Source organism: Pyrgilauda ruficollis, unplaced genomic scaffold, assembly GCF_017590135.1.
Source record: "Pyrgilauda ruficollis isolate IOZ18807 unplaced genomic scaffold, ASM1759013v1 scaffold36, whole genome shotgun sequence".
NCBI classification, from domain to species: domain Eukaryota; kingdom Metazoa; phylum Chordata; class Aves; order Passeriformes; family Passeridae; genus Pyrgilauda; species Pyrgilauda ruficollis.
In genome coordinates, this window is record NW_024525045.1 from 542,445 (window position 1) to 560,758 (window position 18,314).

General features: G+C 36.3%; 1 protein-coding gene across 8 annotated transcripts in view; it reads right to left on the reverse strand.

The window, feature by feature from the left end:
* Nucleotides 1–18,314, reverse strand: part of ACAP2 (ArfGAP with coiled-coil, ankyrin repeat and PH domains 2) — a 59,698-nt gene that overhangs the window by 18,803 nt on the left and 22,581 nt on the right. For all 8 annotated transcript variants that reach the window (XR_005955804.1, XR_005955805.1, XM_041475681.1 and 5 more), the window contains exons 5-10: nt 17,002–17,060; nt 16,353–16,536; nt 14,104–14,148; nt 13,505–13,600; nt 9,273–9,347; nt 2,616–2,728 (exon numbers count right to left, since the gene is read on the reverse strand). Coding sequence is in view for 6 of the 8 variants with exons in the window: in XM_041475681.1 (XP_041331615.1) it covers nt 2,616–2,728; nt 9,273–9,347; nt 13,505–13,600; nt 14,104–14,148; nt 16,353–16,536; nt 17,002–17,060 (572 nt within the window). In the remaining 2 variants the exon portion in view is untranslated. The remainder of the gene's footprint in view (nt 1–2,615; nt 2,729–9,272; nt 9,348–13,504; nt 13,601–14,103; nt 14,149–16,352; nt 16,537–17,001; nt 17,061–18,314) is intronic.

Consider the following 18,314-nt stretch of genomic DNA (forward strand, 5'->3'; position numbering starts at 1 on the left):
TTGTCAGCTAGAATCATTCTGCTGTGTCAAACCCCCACAAAACCTATCATACCCTTGTCTCCTCTCTTATGTTTTTAATGTTGGCAAGTCTCTGTTAATAGTGGCCATTAGGATGGATTTTGGTGCATTTAATTCACACTTGAAGGAGTTCTTAAAAAGGTCTAGAATGAACATAAGAGCAACTGAGACCAATGAGGGTAAAAGAGAAGCCTCAATTTTAATACACATTACTACCGACAGTGCATTTAGCAGTCAGCAAGGAAGACCAGTGCTGTCGCCTTTGGCTCAGAACAGCAGGAAATTCCAGTATTTCTAGAGAAATTCTTCTAGTTTTGTTTCAGCTGGTTGATTTTCCACCCACCTTCCCCAAAGATGGTGATATAATAAGGGAGCAAACTGCTAATCTCTAAGAACACCAAAAGTATCTTGTCTGTCTTGACTTCAGCTCAGAATTCCCTAAAATAAAACACATAATGCTCTGAATGTTTCCTCCTTTGTTTGATATTTTGTAAAAGTTTACACACAGAACAGTTTAATGCAATGACAAAATCCGTTCTTGTACTTTAACCAGTGACTGGAAAACCCCTATAATCTCTAGTATATGATAAACTTCAATCAGTACAATTCCCCACAGCTGAAACAGCTGAAAGTGTAACACTACACAAGAAAAACTTTCCATCATGGGAAACAGGCAGTGACCACTTCTGCACCTACAGTATAGCAAGCAATTACAAATGTATTCAGAAATAAAAAAATACTTCTTTATTTTTATTGAAGCATAGCAAAAATGGGATACTAGATTCAGAAATAAAAACTTCATTAAGGTCTTAAATGTATATTTTATGTATGATAAAAGTAGTTTGATAGCAATTAGTAATGGTTTGTGAACATGTGGAATACAAAATTTAAGTGACTGATTCAATTTCAGAACTGTTTCTAGACAGCATATCCAGTCCTATTTTTTGCCTTAAAGCATCCAACTAGTCTATCTCAGTGAGTCAAATTATCAAGGATCTAATACTAAAAAGGTTAAATGTTTTGCTTCATTGAATGCTCCTGTGATAAACAGAAGAAAAAGCTATAAGTAAGTATCAATTATGTAATAAAAGTAGGCAGCTCTGACTCATTAATGAGCTGTTTATCTTTGCCCTCTTAAATTATTAATTTAATATAGATAATTTAATATGGATATGCTTTTATTATATTTGTTCAAATATGTAACTTAATCTGAAGGAATGTCATTGTGTATCTTGATTTAATTACAACTGCTCCTTATTTACTTTGTGTCCATGTAAATTACCAACATACAGAGGTTAGTTTTAACTGAATCCTACTCTCTAACCACTTTAAAGGTAAGAGACATGTACAGTATTCCTAGGAATGACACCATGTGGAAGCAGACACTCCTGTCCTGCTCCCTCCTGTCACCTCCCTGCAGAGCAAGGCCTTCCTGCTATTCAAAAGAGGAACCGAGAGACAGAATTTCACCATCAGTTATCCAGCAATGGCAAAAAGGACCCTTTCAGCCCCTTGGGAATCCTATAAAGGACAATCTCCTGCCCTATTACTGCGGATCTTTCTCATTATGCTAACACTAACATTTTAGTTCACACCAGGAAGGTGCTTTTGATGCACACCTCCCAGTTTTCTCCCTTCACCATCCTTTGATGCTTCACAGATTTGTCTTGAAGAACTCGGCATTCTGCTTGCATGAGAACAACCCAGAAAGTACATTACAATTACAGATGATTAATCAGGCCAAAGCAAACCCTTTTGTACTAGTTGCCATGACTTGCTAATATAGATAAAGTCTTATTGGCACCAGTGGCCCTTGCATCAGTCTCTGGATTTAATTGAAGTGATCCCAATTTCTTACAAGCTTGTGGTGTGTTGAGATGCTCTAGGAAGTACAGAATAAGTAAGATTGGAAGGGACCACCCACTCAAATGCACATTCTGTCCTTTGAAACACAGCAAACAGTTTAACAGGGCACCACTGAAAAAAACAGCAGAACATGGACAATAGAGAGCTCTTTATCAGAACAAATTACATCTAAAATTCAAGAACTGTATCCAACTGTGTTGTAAATGCTCCAGCATATATATTTCCTTGAAAAAAGTACACACCCTTGGAAATGCAAAAGAAATCCTGTTCAGGAAGAAAAATATTTAAATAGTAGTAAAATATACATTGTTAAAGATATATGACTAACAATATACTTTGAATTCCCAAAAGGGCCATCAAAACTACTAAGCCAAAGTCACCGCACAGGACAGGAATTTTAAAGGATAACAACTACATTGCTTATCTTTCAGGAAAAATAACTTGAGTCCTTGACTGTGTTTCTCTGCTTCCAGTGGCTATACAACTATTTCACTCTGTCTTCTAACACTTTCCTAGCATATGTTTTCACAAGGGAAAGGTTTACAAACAACTAGTACAGAAAACAAAGAAAAATGGCTGTGAAGTGTCATCTCTAACTTAACTATCAGAGTCACCCCAGTGTTCTGTCAAAACTATGGACTCAACAAGTTACAGAGATTATGAATCAGATGAGAATTCAGGTTAAAAAGCAGTATTTTTATTAGCAGCAAATAGAGGTTCTGAATAATTACCTGTTCCAAGTCTTGAAGGCATTGCTGGCTCTCTTGAATAAATAACCTTCCATAACAATGCCATTGGCTGCATCTACATTGTATTCTAGTTTAGTATCATCACTGGAATAATCCTAGTACAAAGGAACAAGAAAAACACACTGCAGTTCAAATGAAACTTCAAATATGAGCAGTACTGTTGTCAAAGAGTAAATATCTAGGAATAAGGTTTTGCTTGCAACACTTATTAGTCCAACCATGACTCTCAGCCCCCGATGGCTTTTTTTAGAAAAGCAATTTTAAGCAATGAGAATGCTGAAGATTTTTACTTTACCTGCAACAAGGGGAATTTCTTGTTCAGGTATTGGTGACCTCTACAGCCAAATAGAGGGCAAACATTGCTGACAGAGCATCTGATGCTTCAACTGTCTGCTCAAATGGTCTCTCATATATTCCCAAGAAAGGGGATAGAAAAGCAGAGGAAAAGAAGCCATGAAAGTTAGGAGTCAAAACTGAGAAACAGCTGCAGCTTGTTGTAGATATGTATAAAGTCAGTTGTGCTTTAGCATTTTCTTCACCTCTGTCATGTTGACAGCTGAGCTGCATAGGAACTTAGAAGAAAAGTAATCAAATAAAGATGATGCTATCAGCTAACTCTAGAGTAAACCAATCATGGTGCTGGCACTGATGACAAGACCTTGGCAGTAATTTCTTCTTTATGATCTTGGATAAGATTATAAAATCACAAGTAGGACAAGGGAATATGCATTTCCATCAACTTAATAACAACCAAACCCAGCTAATAATAATTAATAGCAGCTTTTTGAGCTTTAGAAAGGCTGACTGCTTAGCTTATTATCTTATCTTTAGCAAAGGTAAGTTAGACTAAGTAATAACACATGTGATGATCGTTTGCTTTCACATCTCATTGAGAACAGCATGGGCTCTTCGCAGGGAGGTAGAGTTGCAACATTCAGAGAGTGGGAGGCTAACATCTACTAAGGGTGCATGAAAAAGCACACATGGAATGACATCATTTCTCACAACTTTGTCCAGCAATGAAAATAATATACATGCTGTAATTTTATTTCATTGTTATTAAAATATATATCCTTAAAGTAGACTAGCAATATACGGCTTCTTTCCCTTAACATGGGTGTAAGAGACACATTACTGAAAATTAAATTTCAGAAGAAAAAAACCGAACAAGTTAAATACTGAAAAGACAGAACATTTTGTATTATGTCTTTCCTGAGCCTTCAGTAGTTACTTTTTGTCAATTGCAAACATCAGCTTTGTGTGAAGAGTATATCTGAAAGTCTCTGCTTTGTACTTTGCTTCTTAGAATTTGTCTATACATAAAGGAAAAGAGGCAAGAAATATATATAAAAAAGTAGCTTCAACACCAACATGGTCATTATCCCCAGATAGTAGCCCAGGATGCACACAACTTTCGTGCTACATATGATGTTTACTCTTATACATGCAGATGGTTTTTTCCAATCCAAGGTTAATTACACATGATAGTGAAATGGTGACAAATATTAAAATGGACCTTTAAGTTCCCCACTCAGAACAGTACAAATTCCTTAAAATTATTCACTGTTTTAATCTATTCTTAATCTGGATAGATCACCTAATGTTGAAATGTTAAATCTAGATTTTTATTATTGAATTGACAGATGATCAGTGCAACAGTTCTGAAAGAAAATGGAACAACCATATCACTACCATACACTGATCTGAATAAACTTACTAGTTACAAATGAAAGCTTCACCAAAAGAGTATATTTTTGTATTTATTATTCAGCAATCAGTAACTTTGATTTTCTGTCTGTTTCCTAGATCAGAACATGCTGAACATAAAAGGCTTCATGTAAGCTCTCAAAATAAAAAGAAGAGAAAACCACTATGCACAAACTTAGACATGCTGATGTCACATTCCCTACATTCCCCAAAAACTGATAAATTACTCTAACTTACCAGCTCCCAAACATAATGAAATCTGCTAAAGATTTGCATCTTCCTGCCTCAGTGATGCCCGCAACTCCTTGTCTAGTTAAAGACAATAGATTTCCTCAGTCTTTTCAGTCCAACCTACTATGTAATCACATTTTCCTCTGGATTTGGAGAACTACTGGAGAAAATGCAGCTGTCTTTTCCAGTGACTCCAGATCTATGCTTTGAAGGTGTATATGGATGGTTTACCATGCCACACTCTCAGTCAGAATAATCTAAAATACTGAGCCTTTTCATGAAATGCATTTAGTGCCATTTTTAATTACTTCCCTGATTGAATTCCACTTTTACAGAGCAGAAAAAGACACCAGAGTATAGAGGCAAATGTCAAATACCTCCTTAACTGAACATGGCAGACTACCAGCTGGAGGAGGGAGGGAATAAGGCTTCCATGTGCTTTATCCATAAAGCTTCATTGATAAAGTTGTGATCAGGAAAAACAATCAGAAAAAAAAAATGTCCCATTTCAATTCCATGGATAAAAGTAGAAAAAGAAACTAAATTAGCTGTGTTCCAATCTTAGTCTCTGCTATTCTACAATTTAAAAAATAGGAGCAAAGCAGTCATAGTTATAGTTTATTTTTATCTTGGTGCATGGAAACGTTTAATGAATCATGAAAAATAATCTGGGGTGGAGAAAAATCCACCCATATCTTTCCAATGTCCTGCATAAGAGAATCACATGTTAATAAACTCAGTCACTGTATGTGATTCAGAATTGTGTATTCTGCCAGCAGGCACACAACTGATAAAGACTTCATTTTAAACATAATTAAACTAATTAGGTGTCAGGACTAAAGTAGATTTCACCTAACCAGAACTAAGACAATTTAGCCAGTATTATGTAATTTTCACTGAAGTGCTACATCACACATTTCATTTAGTTTTGGAAGAATAAACATCTGTGGCTTCTATTCTGACACTGACTTTTCACGGTTACTGGAAGAGAAACATGTAGAAGTGGGTTATATAAGTGAAGCATACAGCATGCTTTCATGCCTTTTTTTCCACCCTTTTTCTTTAAATGTCCATGGGGTACAGCAAACCAGCTGGCAATGGAAAAACAACTTTCATCTCCAGAAATAATACTAATCTGGTGTGTCACAGAACACTTAATATTCTTGACAGTGTTTCAGTGAATGCATTTTCGTATGAATATATCAGTTCATCACACCTACTTGATTCATTTCAGAGCATGTTTTCTGTTTCTCTGTGCATGATTTTCTTGTTCCCAAAACAAACCCCCCCATTACTTTTCAGTAGCAGAGCTTTTGATTTACTTTCAAAATTGCTATCAGGCCATGAAAGCTATTCAAACCATTTTACTAGTAAATCTTTGGAACTATATTTTAACATTTAATATGTAACCCAAAGTATTTTTTACTTTAGAAAATCAGCATTTTTAAAGTTTTAAAAAAAGGCAGTAAATGGGAGAGCATAAGTACTAAAGAAAACACTAACCTGAAAAATTAGGCCAGCATATACTAAATAGGAGACACTAATTGTGCAAAGGCCCCATTTAGAAAGCTGCTCCCACTCCCTTTCCATTGGCAAGAGATGTTTGTCATGCTTAAGCTGAAAAGTCCCTCGAGGAAGGGTTCAGAACAACAGACACCACAAATAACAAGGTTTACAGCCCAAGACAGAGTGAGAGAATGCAAGAGTGTCCTCATGCAAACAAGTCACTTGAAATACAAGCACATATTTGGTTTTGGAGATAGGAGTTAGTCTGCACAACTTCTCAACAGCAGCTCTGGTTTATGCCTGCTTTGTGATTGTGGTAGCAGCTGGTTTCCTATCACCTTGTTTACTCAAGATGTTAAAAATTTTCAAATCATTCTCACTCCAGCTGTTTCCTGAGCACTTCTTTGGAAGCAGAGTTTTACTTTAATAGAAAGGGGATTTGAATACAACAAAACTATTTGAAGTTTAATCAAATACTTTTCCTCTATCATCTCCCTCATTTTAGAACAAAATATTAGGTCTGACCACACCAAAAAGCCATGAAGCTGTTTGCAGGTGTAACTGATTTTTAAAATATTTCTTAATGAAATGTGTTGCTACAGCAATGGGCTGCAAACTGCTCAGAAAACAAGAGTCATGTCTAATGTATTGACACTGTGACACCACTCTTTTAATATGAATCTTTTCTTATAAAAATATATTGCAAATATTTCCCAGAATGATAATGAAATTTCTAGATTAATTCACAGCATGTGCTGCTCCAGTTTAACAAAGAAGAAATATTTTCTTACACCGAAAAAAATAAAGTTAAGAAAAATGTTTCCTGCACATTTGCTGAGTAAATAGACCACAAAACTTATAAGCAATTAAAAAAAGTAAATCAGATTATCAGCTCTGCTAAAAAAGAAATCACATTGTATTGGTGACCAAGCCCTTCCATGACACTTTTAATAGCCTCTCCATCAACAGCCTAATTAAGTAGGACAATGATTATACAGAAAAGTGAGATGGGTTATTTAATTAGTGCAATTATTCTGCATGCATATGCACATATATGCAAACACAGGTAGTAGGTGGGTAGGTGTGTGCACGTATGCACTTACCTATACATTTCAGAAAAGGAACTGCTCTTTATCCACACAATGAAGGAAAGGCATCATTCTGAAGCATTAGATTAGAACTTCAGTATATTAAATACATATATACCTCATGGAATATTCAACACAATAAGCTCCAGAAGTTTCATTTGTTAAAAAACATGGAAGGATTTGGCATTGGAAGATTTGGGAATATAGTGGAAAGCAACACGACAAGACATGAGAAGAGAAATAAAATTGCCATCTGGGACAGGGTGACCAGATGACAAGTAGTGATAAAAAGATCCAGAGTCTAAGGCAGTTCTGAAATCCTGATGAGGTGGAAGCTAACTTGGCATGAAGGCTTGGAAAAGCAAGTAGCAGGAGACAAAAACAGACAACGTGATTTGAACAAGAAACTAAGAAAATGATTGGACAAGCTGTTAGAGGAATCTCCAATAAAGCACAGTCTAGGCATTATCAGCACAAAAATGTGACAGTGACTTCTCTGGTAAGGACAGGAGACAATCAACACAACTCAAACCACAGAACTTAAGAAGACAACACACAGTACATTCTGACTGCCCTGATTAGATTTTAGAGACAGCATTAAATTGTCAATTAAAGTAAGGAACAATAAAAGTAACATTATTGTATTCATCACTCCTACTAGAAATCAAGAACATTTATATTACACATAGATATGGCTTATCAAGTCTCATGAAGCTTACAAGTTTCAGTAGCAATTGAAACTAGTAGAAGTAGTTTACCTGTAAAGCAGCCTTAAGCAGCATTTGAAGAAAAAATAAAGATTGTAAACAACACTGGCAACAGCAGTGACCATAATTCATGGTAACTAGTTATTATTTCTATGGCCAATTAAAAGATAATTGCTCATAACTTCAGCAAGCACCAGTGCTCTCTCAACAGAGAACCTCTCAACTACTATCCATTCCTGAAACTGAGCCTTTAAGCCGAAAATACTTAAAATTTGATCTTCAACATTAATTCTCAAGTTCCATCTTTCCCATTTCCTCCCTCTCTTCCCCTTCCTTGCCTGCAGTTATCTCCTGACTCCAAGCACAGCATGTCATCTCTGCCCTCATCATCACATCTGCTCAATTTCACAGCAATCCTAATGCTTCCCACCAACTCCTAAAGGGATGACAGGATGCACCAATAAAAATGTTTACAGCAACCAAAAATGTTATCTTTTCCCATTAGTATTAATATTGGCTCCTACTAAGGCTACCCAAATTATAATCTCAACATGTTTTCATTCCTGAATTTAGTTATCAGATTTCATTTCTATTGGGTGGGATTTTTTAAAAGTTATGCCACCTGAACATATTTGAATGAGAGGAAGAAGTGTAGCATTACCTTTAAACTGGTATCTAATCCCTTTCAAAAGTGTCTGTAGCTCACTACCAGAGAGTGGAAATACTTTTAACTTCTAGCATTATACCTGCAAAACCAATACTGATCTAGAGCTTCTGAAACATCCAAACAACAGAAGTAATTCCCCCAACATGAATTACCTAACTTTTTCTCAAGAAGTAATAAGAATTATTGCACAAATCTTCCCCAAAACACCAGTTAAAAGTTCTCAATTTCATATCTCTGCACAGTTGAACCAGTACATTAGACACTCTTTACAAAAGTTTACTTTTGTTCTTCATATCCAACACCAGCTGCCACACAAGTTCCTAGTGCTGCACTTGGATTTGGCACAGTCCAAAGTGAAACTTATGGCTGTATAGCTGTGCAGCACATACACCTCTTCTACAAACACATAGCATGGAAACACAGAAACCTGTACAACTTATTCAATTCAAGAGGTAATAGGAATTAGGAGTTCTATTGAAATGCTAGAATCCCAGCATTCAAATAAATTCTACTGTTCTATTTATGTTTCAGTAAAAACTAAGCATAATATTTTGTTCAGTAACACAAAATAGTATCTGCAATCCAACCTTACACTTAATGACATGTCAGTCTGGCTCTCTGCACTAAAAATACCATCCCTTGTAGTTCTGATGCAGAGATGCTGGGGAGAGATGCTACAGATAAAAAAAAAAAAAAGTGTGTGCAGCCTGCCTTTTTACATTCTGTCAAGTACCTTTTGTTGAATAGTGGAGTGCTTTTGCTCCATATCTCTCTTCTCCTTCGCAGCATCTACAGCCAACTGATCCAGCTGTAAAGAGAAACAGAAAATTGGATCTTTAAATTATCACAAGAAATTTGGCTCAGTAGATTTCACAATGCTGACAAAAAAAAACCAAAAAAAACCCACACATTATGTCTAGACATTGCAGACTTTTATTTTATTTGCATAGCATAATCACTTCTTTGTCAGAAATTGTTTACCTTGAATAACCACTGAAGCCTCGTTTAAAGCACTGCTCTGCCACCCTGAATTAACCTCTACCAAGGTGTACATTTCTTGTAAGCATTAGAAGAACTGTTTCAAAGAACAGCATGGTGCCAAGCATATGCGACTCTGTACCGCATTGGTGCTCAGTCTCCCAAGAGGATGACTCATGCTTTAGCTGCTCTTGCTGGCCTATGCAGCAGCACTGGCAGGAGCAGCAAAAACTGGAAGGAGCAAATACGATGGATTTTTCCCTCCACAAAGTGGGAGAACTGTCTCAACCAAGATTTTGTGTCGATAGTTTTGATCAGCTGACCAGCAGTACTGAAGTCTGCTTGAGATCTTAGGTAGAGACAATCAAATTAATTTTAAATAAAAATAAGGTTTTTATTCTGAGATTATCACAGAAAATATTTAAGTTAGTATCCTTACAAAGTCTGTGATGATAAAAAGGACAATAGCCAAAAAATTTCCTTTTACAATCATAAAAAAAAAAGAGGAAATTTAGGATACCCTGTAAGAGAAAGTTTGATTGGTGTTTTTTCTTCTGTGATAAGTTACTTGTTTTGGTTGTTTTTGTTTTACAGCTTTGTTTCCTTTGGATTTGTTGTTTGTTTGTTTTATCCAGGCCCTCATGTTTAAGTAAGAAATGCAGTGGAGAAGCAGATGTTGCCCGAAAGGCCAGCTGGTTTGGTACTTACAGCCCGTAACACGAGGCTGCCATCACCCAGCTGGAGCCCGGCCGTGCCCAGCGGTGCAGACGCAGTGCTGCCTGCAGGGCTCAGCCCGCAGCTCTCCGTCTGCGGGACAGGGCTGCTCTGCTCAGGGCCCACAGCCAGAACTCCAGGAGCAGCAGCACCAGCTCCCAGCTGGGTCACTCTCTTGGCACTGGGCACAATGACCAACAGATTCTCTGATCCACCCACAGAGAGGATCCCCAGCACTCGCTCTCAGAGCCACAAGTGGCAGGCCCTGCCAACTCCGGCTGTTTCCCCAGTCTTTTACTTCCCCTGCCTGACATGATATAAATAACCAAAAAGGGACAATAACAGGCCCTTACACCCTTATGCTAGACATTCTCCAACAATTATGGAGCCATCAGAAAGCTGAAACATCTGGATCCAATTCCATGACTTTTTTCCGATTTACTTTTTTTAACTCTTCTTTCCCTGTCCTCCCCTCTGGCTCAAAAAGCCGTATCAGCACTTGCACACCTTTACAGGTATTGGTGAACAGGAACACATTGAAGGCTGAAGTGTCCAAATGCCACATCTATGTAGCTTTAGCACTTAAAAATAACACGAGCATCTAAAAGAGAGCCTGGGCTCAAAGAGTGTTTTGCATCAAGAACTCTTGAGAAACCCTTTCTCTTGTGATAAAGATGAGAACTGGGTCAAGTGCTGTTCAAAATTTTATAGGAATCAAGTTTCTTGCTAAAACTTCAGATTCAGGAATCTGCACATGGCTCCCAGTAAATTCTTCCTTCTACCCCATTAGAATTAATAGAAGGCAGTCACTCAGGGTAGGGCAATTACCTCTAATTTACCTTGAACACAAGCGTTTGAGGGTACATTTACCACAGCCAAAACAAAATTCTTAACAGCAGCTCATTCCATCAGTTACTTTTTTTACTATGAAGACAGCATTGCACCATTTCTGTTTTCAAGCTAAAGCCAGAGTTTCTTCCTTCTCACTCAGGTGAGCAACACATCAATTGTCTTAGAAGAGACCAACAGCATATAACTATCAAAAGCTGTAGTAAATCACAACTAAACTACCAAAATCCCAGTCATTATAACATTACTGGGTAATTTTCAGAAAATTAGGTTTTTCAAGCTAATGCATTTACTGGTAAATGTATTTTTATAAACATAATGCTCTAACTGGCATTCTGAGGAGAATTAAGTCAGATTAAAGTATTTAGCTTTTTGAGTAGTCATCTCAATAAAAATTCAAGTGTTTTCTTTTTAAGCTAATACCACATTTCATATGAAAAGAAGCAAAAATAATAGTTTCCATGAAAAAGCTCATATTATGCTTGCACACTATTAAAGATTCCCATACAATGATCTGATTCCCAAGGGATCCTACCCTAACCTGAAGTATCCAGAAACCAAAATTGCTTAATCCTATTCCATCACAATAAAACAGATATTTTGAAAATACAGACAAAAATAATTCAAAACGGTAACTATACTATTTAAGATCAATTTTATTACTTCAGATGCTGTTAACCCTTGTAATTAAGATCATACACGAAATTCACCTAGGAATGAAAACTCACTCACCAACAGATGGAATCTAACAGCATTTTCACAAAAATCCAGCAAATCCCCGTTATGTCACAACATACTTTGTTAAAGGCAGAAGCTTCAACCAGTACAAGCTGCAAAGCCATCAACTGTTAAAACTTTCAACAGTTATTTACAAATCTGCTTCTGTCATGAAAAATATCCATTACTTAAATGCCAAGGTCTGCTACAAAAGAACAATTCCGCAAGTTGTACAACTTTAGGGTCTTCAATCCATCTTGCTCCAACTGCAATATATTTAAAACATTCTTAGCTATGGATTTTCTAAATTTAACTCCTTCAGTTGCTATGATACCAGCACCAAAATGAATGCTACACAGTGCTCCTTACCAGATCAAGCAAAAGCATGACCAGACATTCCAAAATAACCTTGTGTTTTCTTGCTTGAATCACGTCAAAGAAATGGAAACATTGAAGCCTGGCTGATGGCATGACCCACTATTAACTCCATAGTTTGTATCTCCTTTCCCTATCCCCTCTTCCACAGAAGTACAGGACACGTGTTACACAGCCAGACACTACAGTTCAACACTTACAACCCAAACTGGAAGGATGTTGAAGAATAAAGGGCAGAACTATGGAAGAGTAACACCCACCTGAACTGTTCAGGGGCCCTTATTACACCAGGACCAGACATGTCTCTACACATAATTAAGACCCAACTGGGGCCTAGTCTAGCAGAAAAATAACTATTTAACTATTGGGCTGTTGGAGTTATTTTCTACAGCTCCACTGCACAGCTCAGAACAATTTAATCTCTTAGCACATCTACTCAAGATGAATGTAGAAGTCTGCTGTCATTTATTTGCTTTTTTACCTGGACAGACACTTAAAAATTTGGTTGGCTTTTTAGGGATTCTGTTTGGGAAGGGGCAATAGAGGGGTTTCTATCAGAGCACCTGTTGCAAGCCCTCAGGTGGAGGCAAATAGAAAGTGCATATAACTTGCACTGAAAAACAAGTCAAGACACTGCTGAGTCTTCTTCCTGCACCACAGACACGTCTTCATTTCAATAGTGTATGTTCCAATCTATTTGCATAACCATTTTCAATGTCTCCTGTGTGCCGTTAGCAGTGGTCCATCTAAGCTTTTCATGAGTCCCTCAGTGAAAACCCAGAAGTGTCAATTGTCTGTTCTTAAACTGGGCAAGAAGGATTCCATGCAGGAACTAAATTTTGCACTACTTATTAAAATCATACTTCCATTTTATGGTCTAAGTTGCTAACATCAAAGTTATACTTACACACATGAAAATTTAATTATGAAGACTGCATAATTTATAAAGTAAATAAATTATATGAGTAGAAGGAAAACCCGCCTAATCTACTTTTTATTATTAGATATATTTATAAACATGGGTCATATACAAAAAATTTTGAAATCCAAATAATCTAGTATCCTGAATATCACAATGTACCTCACAGAGCAGTACATGGCTATGCTTAAGTATGTAAATCCTAAAGGCAGTATTAATTTTAGTAAACAAACAACTTTCAGTTTGTAACTATTTTCATTCCTTTTATTACAGCATACTTTTAATGTTTTGCCTGTATCATACTACAACTCCTTTTTTGTTGAATAAATCTATGAAATACCTGATATGCAGGCATATAGCAAGATTTCTTCAATTTCAGCATATAGTTATGCATTTTGAAAATAGTTTGTTACCTGTGCACCAAGTTCTTTCATGTAGGGCTCAAGTTCACCAAACAGATCATAGCCTTGATGGAAAAAAGCCAGATGTGCATACATAAACGATAACATCTAGAAGGAACAAAGTAAATATTTATTCTCTTAAAAATTGTATCACATATCAAGTAAATATGTCACTTAATTCACATAACCTACAATTTCAGGTTTAATTTGTCCTCTCATGTCCTGACAGTTTTACATCAATATGTCAGAGAGCTTCCAATGTTGTAAAATAAACGTGCAAAGTAAAGCAAGAACAGAACCAAACCAAAAATTTCAGAAATCAGTTGATAGCATTAGCTCCGTGAGCAAAACAACAGAAACCTACTTAATGGCAGAAAACTACTTCTAATTCATGTCACCTGAAATTTTTGTTCTCTCTCTTTAACTGCGACATGTAAGGAACAGAGGGGCTATAGAATATTTTTCTAATGATTCAAACTCATAAGCTTTATAACACAGCTGAAAAGACTGTCTGGCCTTAAAACAGAAAACAAGTTGGGAAGGTGCAGAGCAGAATAGCAGAGATTAAGAGATTAAAACATTTGATATACAGAGAATAAAGTATATCTTACCGATTTTAAGATTTCTGCTCTCCTTTTAGATTGAAGAACATTGATCTAGGAGAAAAGAACAAACAAGCAATTCCTTTCATTCTAAACTTATTTTATTTTCAATTTTCCCTAAATAATCACATCCAAGCTTAAAACATTGGAAGAAGACAGCTCAATATTAGACTTCCCAAAACACTTTTAAAAGAAGATGCACTCTAGTTCTGTCATGACATCAAAGTGATGCAAACAGAGAACACGTGCAAAGCTTGAGCATCACGGCCATAGTCACGATTTTCTTATACCAGTAAGGAAAATACAGGACACCGCTTGCTTGCTAGAAGAAATATAATACACCTTACAAGCAAAACTTGTTCTCATTTTCAAGAGATTGAATTCAAGATGCTTCAAGCAGATGAGCTAAGCCAGCCCACCAACTCCCTGCAGAAGTTGCACCGCTGCCAGGGCACAGTGAAGGATGGGGGCAGGGTTACTTTTCCCCTCAGACTCACAGTATTTAAGTATCCCAAAAGTAGTCCCAGGCAAGCAAGAACATAATAGTTTCAATAACTTTTCATGTGTAGCTGGGCTTTTAAGCTAGCTGAAGTCACTGATTAAAGGTGTTGCCCTAGAACTTGGGGAATGCCACATTATGTAGAAAAAATGACCGATTTTTCGCATTCACCTAGTTCCCCTATCTTCTTTAGCTGATCTTAAAAGGTTGCCATCCAAAACTACAGATTTTACTTTAAAAGACCCACTTAGCAGAAACAGGCATGATTTTGTAATTTAACACCTCTACGTCAGTTTAGAATTTCAGCAAAATAAACAAACTTACTGAAGCTATAATCAAAACCAGATTCTACTTCTATACTTAAGTTGTCATTATTTTGGGAAACTTTCTGCAGCAAAAATAATTAAGATTTGTTTGTATAGAATAAACCCTCAGCCTGTGAGGCAAGAAAAACAAAAATAAAAGGAAAGCAAACGTTTTGAATTACAGTTTAAAGCCAATCTAGCTACAAGGAGACCACAGTTGTGAAGCCATTTTCCCAGAAGAATCACTCAAGTAGACATAATTCCTGAAGCTGAATTGATTTTTGTCCACATTGAGAGATGCTGGAACTGTCCCCAGTTACTCTAAATGCATTTTTATCCCAGGAACTGCTCATACTTTGAACATACAAATTCCAGGAGGTAAACAACCTGCAGTTCAAAGCACACATAAGGAACTGGCCTACTACAGTAGTGACTGCCAGCTGTCCCCACCATTTAGTGCTAGTACTAATAATCCTGTGGGGCATAATTCACATGACTTTTTAAACACCAAAATTACCTTAGTGCTTAAAAAGCTGGAGTTCAGAGCTGACCACTGATCACCATGTCTGTGAACATGCCCAGGCTGACAGGCTGCACTTCATTTTACAACTCATAATGCAATTTATAGAGAAGTTAATTAAGCTTTAAATAACTGACAGGACTGTCACAAATCAAGATGATAATGTCTAATACAAAACCAGCTTAATTGTAAAGAGTTGTTCTTTTTTGATCATAGGAGAAGCTCAGACCCATTTGGGAGCCCCCAACATTTCACACCATCTGAGTTGCAATAATCCTGCTTTGCTGTAGTTGTGTGTAAGTATGAAGCAGATGAATTTTAAGTATCTAAACAAAATTTATTACTGTATTACAGAATACAAAGCAGCATGACAAAGAACACCTCTCAACACCCTATGGAAGGTATTCACTAAAAAGGTAAAGGATAGTAAAGTTTTTGACTCCCCTTATAGCACAATGCCAAACTGAGGCATCTAGACAAGCTGAATACAACCCAAAGCATACAGATAAAATTGCAGAAATACTAATGTCCTGTATCAATATTATTCAGTAATTTGTATTTCCTATGCTAGCTTACAGTTTTTACTTTAAATATATAAGATATTGCAGCATATGTCTATCTCATGAAACATTTAGCTAAGCATCAGGCAAATACTGGGTTTTTTTTCAAAATTAATGTTCAGCTTGAAAATTAAACTGTGCCATTGCAGCAAGGGCACTGAATACCACAGCATTAAAGCAATAAGAATGCATCAATTAATTTTCCTCAGATTTTATTAAAAAATTAATTACTTGCAGATAAAGTTCTTCCTTCTTCCCTGAATCTCCACAGCTTCCAAGAAGCTTACAAAAAGAACTTCTAACATTTTAAAGGACATGTCTCTAACCATATGTAACAAATGGTTTTGAAAAGTAACTTTTATTGCTGTCCTTACTTGAAGAACATAATCCAGAGCTATGTGTCGAAAGCACTTCCGTGTTGCAGTCAAGATATTGGTTGCTTCCTCTACCTCGTGTTGCTTATTTCTTTGAACTTGGGCATTTTTCACCAGAGCATTCTCCTTTTCTTCACTCACTTTTTCAAACTGTTTCTTTGCATCTTTAAATTTCCTAATATCTCTATGGAAAAAGGAAATATGGTGACAAATTAATTTCAAAGCATGAAAAAGAGTTTAAAGCTACACCAGACAGACCAAGCTTGGGACTGCTGTAGCTGGTGTCTTTTTCAAATTCTATATTCTTCAATACATGCTTGGGTCAAACGGAAATCCACAAATTATGACAGAAGCCTCTTGTCTTTCTTTTCCAGGGAAAGGACAAAATTGAAATGCAACTGAATACAGCTAATGCCTACTGGGCAAAAGCTTTGTCCCCCAAGCTTAGACAATCACCCTATTGCAACATTTCTGCAGCTGGATCTAAAGCCTCAGTGATTTGGGGTGATTTTTGACAAAGCCTTAATACACACTTTGCAATTTATGGGTGACAATTTACAAGAAGGATGTTTCACTTACCCACTCAAATCAGATTTTTAAAATTCCATTTTATGTCTAATTTTCCCATTACAAGTGCAAATTAACTTACTCTTTAACGAAAGTCTGAAGCTGTGTTTTAATTGATCTTTGGATTTGGTCAAACAGAATCTGAAAGAAAACATTATTATGTAGGTCAGTAACTCGGATGTATTCATACCTTCTGATTTCAGAAATACCAATGGAATTATGCAGAATTAGATGAGAATTATTATTAAACCATTGTGTCCCTAATATCAAAATATAAATCCCTTCACAGTGGTTTTGAAATAAATAAAAGATAAGGAAGAAAATAAGGAAAATAACTCAAACCAAACATCTTTTGTTGCTCTTTCCTTGAAGACTGGTTATAAGGAGAGATAAGAGCTCCTGGCATCTTATTCTCTCATCCTGCCATGCCTAGTTTCATAGAAGACGTTTATTTATGTTAATTGTACAGTAATGTTCCTGAAGAAACAACTTTGAATGTTAAGGAATAATTTTTTTTTTTGTTCTTAGACTTTCACAGTTTATCAACAATTAAAAGACAAATGAAACCACAGAAAAAACATGCACTTAAGTTCTGGCAAAAACCCCAAAACCATGGATTGAAATTAATGCTGAAAATGTAACATACATGAGTATTCAGTACTTTACAATCCTTTACATGAATGTTTGTAAAAACCACCCACTGTTGGACAATTAAAAGGAATGGCGGATTCTTTTTAAGAATAAGTAATCTAAGCAATGCCTCCAAAATTTCTTATGATTTGGGAAGGCTGAGGGCACAAAATATAATCAATTCATTTGAATTGTAAAGTCTAAGATATTTGCTCATTCTTTAAGGCCAAAGCACACCTGGATGTGAGATAATTTGAATGTTCTCTTATGACCCAAAAAAATTCTAACTGGAAAATGAAAACACACATTCCTTCAGCTTCACATCTGCCCTTCGAGTTTTAGGATGGAATGTAACAGGTCAATGACTACTGGACAAATCCTTTTGTCACTTCTTATTGTGCAGACAACAAATGTTGCCTCAATTTTCAACCCCCCTACACCTCCAATTCTGCATAACAGAAATACACAAGGCAGCCTCACAAAAATATAGTTGGCCCAGTTGAACAGAATCTCTCATAAAAAGTAAAGATCATGAAATATTAAATAATTTTCTTGAAAAAGCAAGTCAAAACCTCAAAGTTTAAGGTCAAGAAAATATTTTCTTTAAATGTTCTCAGTCTTAGATTCTTTATTAAGATTTGGAAATGGGAAGCTATGTAATGCCAAGTACTGACAGCAAAACCTTTACCAGCTCATGTCTCTTTCCTAGAAACACTGAAGGGAAACATGACTGAGTTTAAGCCACTCATTAGCAGTGGTACTGTA